The 7,638-nt window shown below is 36.7% G+C and overlaps 1 protein-coding gene across 4 annotated transcripts in view; it reads right to left on the reverse strand.

Moving 5' to 3' along the window:
* Nucleotides 1-7,638, reverse strand: part of LOC106881443 (transient receptor potential cation channel subfamily M member 2-like) — a 405,111-nt gene that overhangs the window by 47,169 nt on the left and 350,304 nt on the right. For all 4 annotated transcript variants that reach the window (XM_052974060.1, XM_052974058.1, XM_052974059.1 and 1 more), the window contains 2 exons: nt 4,548-4,610; nt 2,473-2,498 (listed from right to left, as the gene is read on the reverse strand). In XM_052974060.1, coding sequence (XP_052830020.1) covers nt 2,473-2,498; nt 4,548-4,610 — 89 coding nt within the window. The remainder of the gene's footprint in view (nt 1-2,472; nt 2,499-4,547; nt 4,611-7,638) is intronic.

Consider the following 7,638-nt stretch of genomic DNA (forward strand, 5'->3'; position numbering starts at 1 on the left):
ATCAGATTACTCTTGATATTTCTCCCAAATGGGATTATGAGCCAGATTTTATTATCCTTATTATTATCCTCATGGTTATTAATATTGTTTTTAAAGAATTTTAAGTTACCTATGTTGTGTTTAGGAGAGCAATAAAAATAGAAAATTAAGGAGTTATCTCCCCTATAATAACAGAAAGATGAACTGTAACGGGATTTTAATAATTTAATGATCGTTATGTATGTGTTTTTTCATGTTTTGTTCCGATGGTAACCATTCCTGAAGAAGTGCCAAATGTCAAAATCCAATGGACCAGTCACTGGATAAGTTTGGCACAGAAATGTTAACATAGAGTGGTGAATAAATCGATATATCGAGTTTGAAGTCTCTGTCTCTTTTGAATATGCAAATTTAAAAGTTAAAAACCTGGGATCACATTTTCATATGTAAACTGTTTCTTTGTATTATGTCATAAGGATGACTAAACATGGAGTTTCACTGAACCTAATGTTTGAAGCATTGTGTTTTTCTGTTGTATATTGGTAAAACATGGAAGAAGGTTTTCTCTCTGTATAGCTGTTATAATACTTACTGTATCTTTTACTGATACTCAAAAATGTGTCTCCTATGGAAGTTACATATAGTACTTTTTGACACACGGTATACTCTATTTTTAACTTTGTAATTTAGAGATGTGTTGTATTACATATTTTGTGACCATTTTCACTGGTAACGTTGTCAAAAACAAATGACTTACAACTGCTAGAGAATGAATGGCATTCATTAATACCAGCAGGAAAGGATCAGCAAATGTTATATTAAACTCTGAGTTGAAAAGATATTTGCGATCAAGAGGTAAAAAGTAACAACAAAATATCTGATGCGCAAAATGGATAGAAGGCAGCAACTATTTCCATATGCCACAATTAGTGCCATGTGTGATTAATACAAAAGGTGACTGTATGATGCTTGTGTGCAAACAGCCATGCTACACAGCAGTGAAACATGGGTCACAACTGCTGAGGACATGCATAGGCTTCACAGAAATGAAGCTAGTATGCTCTTCTGGATGTGTAATGTCAGTGTGCATACATGACAGAGTGTAAACGTCCTGAGAGAAAAGGTGGACATAAGAAGCATCAGATGTGGTGTGCAAGAGAGACGACTGCAGGTATGGTGATATATTGTGTATGGATGAGGACAGCTGTGTGAAGAAGTGTCACACCCAAACAGTGGAGGGAACCTGTGGAGGAGATAGACCCAAGAAGACATGGGATGAAGTGCTGAAGAACAACCTTTGAACGTTAGGCCTCTCAGAGGCAATGGCAAGCAACTGAGACCTTTGAAGATTTGCTGTGCTTGAGAAGACCCAGCTAGCCAAGTGAGATTGTAGTCGTAGCTAAAGCCAGTGTCACATAACTGGCCCATTTAAGAGTATTCTTCAATCGTCGGGTAGTATGCTGTGCTTGAGAAGACTTGTTGAGTCAAGTGAAATAGTCATGGTCAATGCCAGTGCCACCTGACTGGCACCCTTGCCAGTGGCTCATAAAATACACCATTCAAGCATGGTCGATGCCAGTGCAGCCTGACTGGCTCCTGTGCCGGTGGCATATAAAAAGCACCATTCAAGCATGGTCGATGCCAGTGCTGCCTGACTGGCTCCCATGCCAGTGGCACATAAAAAGCACCCACTACACTTTTGGAGTAGTTGGCATTAGGAAGGGCATCCAGCTGTAGAAACCTTGCCAGATTAGATTGCAACCAGGTGCAGCCTTCTGGCTTACCAGTCCCAGTCAACCCGTTCAACCCATGCCATCAGGGAAAGTGGATGTTAAATGATGATGATGCGTGACCCACATCATAAACTGCAATCCCAAAACGAGATCATGGTACTATTTACCTATGAGGTATAGGACAATGGACAAAAGTACTGTATAATGCAATTCAGAGCTAGGAAGGTAGGATAGTCCTCAAAATGGACATTGCAGCAGTTAAAGTGATGAAAAGTGTATAAAGAACCCCTTCGGTCATGAATGATCATGGGATTGCACCTAGAAAGTTCTCCTCCAAGGCACAAGTCTGGGTAAGATTGTTTATGGAATAGCTGCCCATGCATACCAGTCTCTCCTCTCTATGCCACCGATGTTATTCAAGGGAAAGGCAAATGCTGATACAGCTTGACACCAGTGATGTTGCAACTCATTTCCACAGCTGAGTGAACTGGAGCAACATGAAATGAAGTGTCTTGCTCCAGACCACAACGCACAGCATGGTCCAGGAATCGAATTCTCTATCTCTTGATTGTGAGCCGAACACACTACTCACTGAACCATGAAGGAATATTCTTACTCACATTATGACAAATATTTGGTGGAATGCTACTGTAAAATATAATAAATTTAAAGTAACATTTCAATTCAAATCACTTACATAAAGGACAACAGTTAACAACAGGAATTAGAAATGGTAAGTATAAAAAGAAATATGACTTACGTTTTTTTTGGTTCCTTATCCAAGTTCTGTAACAATGAATGGAAGCATAACATGAGATTATAAAATGGATCTGTTTTATTTTATTTTATTGTCTACATGTTAAAATATATTTACATTTAATATTATCACTGTCATATCATCAGATTTCTAGTAATATTATGTCTGTGTATTTAAGCTTTCGTTGAAACTATAGAATTTGTATGATAAGAACTGAGTTTATTATTTTAATACTGGACTATAAAGAAAACGTTGCAAGTGAGAGGTGTCAACCACCATGTGGTCAAACTGAAATATTTTACAGTAAGTTCAATTTTTTATGTTGATGTATCCAGTTCAGATTAATATTCTAATAGTGTTCTGGTTACAGTGAATCTCCTGTAAAAGAGTTGCATATATTGCTTCGAGAAAATGGAACTTGAAATATAGAAGGAATGGAGAAAATGAATGTATGACAAATTCTTTGGACATCTGAGAGTAAATTGATAAGACACACACAAAAAAACCCCCAACCAAGTGGCATGCAGAAGAGAATGAGAACTGCAGAGGATGGTTGAGTTATACAGTGATTAAGATAGTGGCATAGTATATAGTGAACTGATTGGAAGTATGATGGATGTATGTGATTTATGACCTTTTGTCTCTATTTAAAGAGCTTTGAAAATGTTTTGGCAGCTACATTTGACAGGATGAACAGCCACAAAGAGGCTTTCACTTTGGCTCATCAAGCATTAAATTTTATTAGTTCCATCACATTTCTGGTACTGAACCTATGGCTTTATTTCTGTTACGTTTGCAGTCATACCATCTGGTAATTCCTTCCAAATCTTCTGTCAACTTCAATTAGGACACACAAAATATAAGAAGAACTATTTTTTAAATGAAATTGTAGCCAGTTAAGCAGATAGAAATAGCAAGCAATCCTTCTTAAGTCACACCTGCCCATCATCAATAAGAACAGGCACATTGGTTTATGTAGTCCTAGATATATCTTGTCTGAATGAAAGACAGAAAAATGATGGCAGTAATATCATTGACAATAAGTTTGTTTGATTAATGGACTGATTCACCATTATGTTCAACTAAGATAATGAAGATGACATTGAAAGTGAGATGTGGCAACTAGTTCAATGGAGAACATAAATTATTAAATTAAAAGACAAAGGTAGAGACTTCTTGAATTATAGCAGACTATTTTGATAATAAGACCAATATCGTTCATACTGCTATGTTATCAAATAATTCTATGGCAGCAATGAGCCTAATTATAAAAGCTCAAGATCAAGAGATAAAAACAAACAATATGAGAAAATATGTGTATAGAGAGAAGGTATCAGGAAAATGTATTTGTGGAACATGGAATGAGACAGTGACACACAATTTTGTATAATGTCCCAAGTTGACACAGGGAGAATATAAGAAATGAAGGCATGATAAAGTTGTGAAAGTTTTACACTGGAAGCTTTGTCAGAAATGGGGATTTGAGCTGGAGCGAGTTGGTATTATCAAAAGAGGGCTGGGGTTAGAGAAATGCAAAATGCTATGGGATTTTCCTATTCAAATGAACAAGAATCTGGAACATAAAAGATCAGATACAAAATATAAGAATACTAGACAAAGAAAAGTGAAGAACTGTAAAGAAAGAGGATGAAAAAATACAATCCTTTGAAATTTGAAATTGCAAGTGAACTGTAATGGTGCATGAAAATTGAAAAGTTTGAAAGAGATTGGAAAAGATTGTCTTGGAGAGCCTCTACAGAAAGTTTGCCTGCTACAAGCATAAGTTCTACCTGGAATAAGAATGAATCTGAGTTAAACCATAATCAACAATTATTATAATATTAATGATTTCAATTTTTTACCACAAGGGCAGCTTGTGAGAGGGGATTAAATCAATTAGATTGATTCCAGTGTATAACTGGTACTTATTTAATCAACCCCAAAAGATCAAAGGTCAAGTCGACCTTGGAATAATAATGATAATAATAATATATCTAAGGATATTGATAATTATAACCAATGATATTGAGAATATTGATAACGGTAAGCTATGACAGTAATAAAGTAACAAATATTACCTGTTTCTTGTCATCAAACTTTATCAGAAATAGAAACAATGGACACAATGTACAGAGCAACAACTGAAAGAAGAATAAAGAAAAACATAGGAAACTGTTATTACATCATGGTCACACATGTGAACTATTTCAGGCACAAAGGAAGTAGTCCCTACTTCTGTTAGTGTTAGTATCCAATCTGTGTGTGTGTGTGTGTGTGTGTGTTAAGGATTCAAAGGAATCAAGTACTTTATTAATATGCACCAGGTATGGTCAAAATTAAACTTGTAAACAACACCTTTATTTGAATGGGTACCGGAGTACATTGTGTAAAAAATTCAGGTTATGTTTACAGAGAATTTAAATCTTATGAATATTCTAATAAACTATGGGCTAATCCAAAAGTGTACATTGTAATGGTCATACACAATTTGGTATACTACAGAATATCCAATAGGTCAGGATTCCAGTATGATGTATTATGAACAAATAAATGAATACGATAAAGATGGATACACGTCACTTCATTACAGCTGTTTCCAGTGGATTTCTTTAACATTACATCATAACTAAGAAAAATCACGTTCATCAGATGATACATAAATTTCAAAACAATATAAGAACAGCACTTTACTACAGTGGTCCAGCCAAAGCTGGCTTGGAATGGGTGAAACAGCAAAGCCGGTGTAGGTGCAGTTATCTCCTCTGCTGGTAGCTGTCTAAATAGCTCACCACTAGGTGGCACAGCATGTAACTATGAGGTTCTGGCACTTAGTCCTTTCTCTTTGTCATCGCAACCAGCAGTCCAGCAGTGTGCGAGGACATGACCTCCTTTAGCTCTTGCATAAGGCACACAACAGCTAATAGACATTGAGCAGCTATGACGTAAGCTACTCTTCTGCTGAACTCTGTTGCATCACTGTGGCACTTCCTGGCCAAATGTTGGTGCTTGTCGACTTACCGAATGCAGATCCTGCATCTTACGTCACATAACTCAGGTCATTCTCTGCAACCAGTTATTCCTCGCAACCATACTGTTTCTTCTGCAGTACCTCTGCATATTTCTAATTGGACTCATGTGTTTGTAAGAAATGATGCCATCAAGGGCCAACTCACAACTCCCTACTCTGGTCTCTATTGTGTTCTTAGGAGTACACCGAAACTGTTTACTATGGACATTCATGGAAAAAACGAGACTGTCTCTATTGACAGAGTTAAAAAAAGGCTTTTCCGAAACATTTATGCCACTTGCTGACACACCCATCATTCCACAAACACTGCCACCTCCACCCCCACAAGCACCACTTCCACCCCCACAAGCACCACTTCCACTTACCAAAACACCAACTACACAAAAGCATTCTTCACCCTACAGCACACCTTCTGGCAGATCAGTTCATTGGCTGAAGAAATTGTCTCAGACACTTTACATTTCTTAACTTTGTCTTGCCGGTAACTGTTCGAGAGATTAGACTTACGTGTTATAGACACAACACTCATATTTCTTCTCTCTGTGTATCATTGTGCATTTTCACATATTCACTTACAAAGAAACACTTTATATATGTACTTACGCAGCATACACACATCTTTCAGCAAGATTTTTGTATAATACTTTGTTCTGTTTGATTGGACACCTTTATTTCCTGAACATTTCTTTGTTTGTACACATTTGCATTCTATTTTTCAATTGTTCTGCCACAGTCTGGATTCTGTGTATCACACATTTTGTTCTCTACAAGAACAGACATTTCGGATCTTTTTTAAAACGGGGGCCACATTTTTCATTAATGAAACACTTTGAAACTTGGAACACTGGTAGAATGTGTCATATAAAACATCTTTTTCTCTTAGTCTTCTTAAAAAAAAAAGAAATCCCTAAGTTATTCCATGTTAAAGTTGTCGTATTTCTGTAATTTCAACCAATCACTGGCGTCCATTCAGCCGATATACATTAAGTGCCGACTACATAAACAAACGATTCTGAAACAATTCTATCGGTGATAGGGTTAGGGTTAGGATAAATCAGCAAATTTAAAAAGAAAAAAGCAAAACGAAGCTATGGAAATTAAATACGCTTTACACCGCTTAATCAGCCAAAGGAGTAAATGTAAACAACTGAATACTTGTCAGTGATTGGTTGAAATTATCGAAATAAGACAATTTTTTACATGAAATAAATTCGAATACAAAAATATTTTTCTGTTCTATAACACAAAATAGATAAGTATACGAAGTTTGAAAGTCTTTCGGTACCAAAAACACTACGAAAAACATTAATGAAAAATGTAGCCCCCGTTTTAAAAAAGATCCGACATTTCTTTCTGCCTGTTCCCTCTGTGTTTCTACACATGCATTGTTCATACAACTGTTTTACCATGTTTCATTCTTCTGTGCCTTTCAATCACACGTGTACTTTTTGTCTACCTTCCATTTGACCGATTGTGGTGGTGGTCGGGGTGGGGCTTTAGACATAGTTACCTCCCCTGACAGTAGCTGTCTAAATAGCTTGCCGCTAGGTGGCACAGCATCTAACTCTGAGGTTCCGGCACTTAGTCCTCTCTTTTTGTCATCGTAACCAGCAGCGTGCGAGGACATGACCTCTTCTAGCTCTTGCATAAGGCATGCAACAACTAACAGACATTGAGCAGCTGTGATGTAGGATACACAGAAGCTAAACATGGATTTTTACTTATAGATACTGTTCACGATTTATTCAACTTGTATATGTAAGGAACGACCATGCGAACTCAAAAAGGAGAAATGGTGACGAATGGAAAAACAGAGGACTCCTTTTATTTAAACGTGTCACACGGTCGAACACAAAATAATATATCTATCAATGATGTGTTATGCGACGATAACATAGATGACCAGTAATGAAAGACCACAACCGTATTAGATGAATAACAGAGATATTTATTGTAGCGTTAAAGATGTATGTCTGTGTGTGAGTGTGAATGCGACATATAAGAACATAATCAAAGACAGGCCGTCATACAAAGAAAAGTATGTATGTGAGTGATACATGTGTGTGTATGTGAATTATTACAGCAAATAGAGAGTCAGTAAATAACACGTGAGCAATTATACCAGTTCGTTAGTACACTAT

This window comes from Octopus bimaculoides, chromosome 17 (assembly GCF_001194135.2).
Source record: "Octopus bimaculoides isolate UCB-OBI-ISO-001 chromosome 17, ASM119413v2, whole genome shotgun sequence".
Taxonomy (NCBI): domain Eukaryota; kingdom Metazoa; phylum Mollusca; class Cephalopoda; order Octopoda; family Octopodidae; genus Octopus; species Octopus bimaculoides.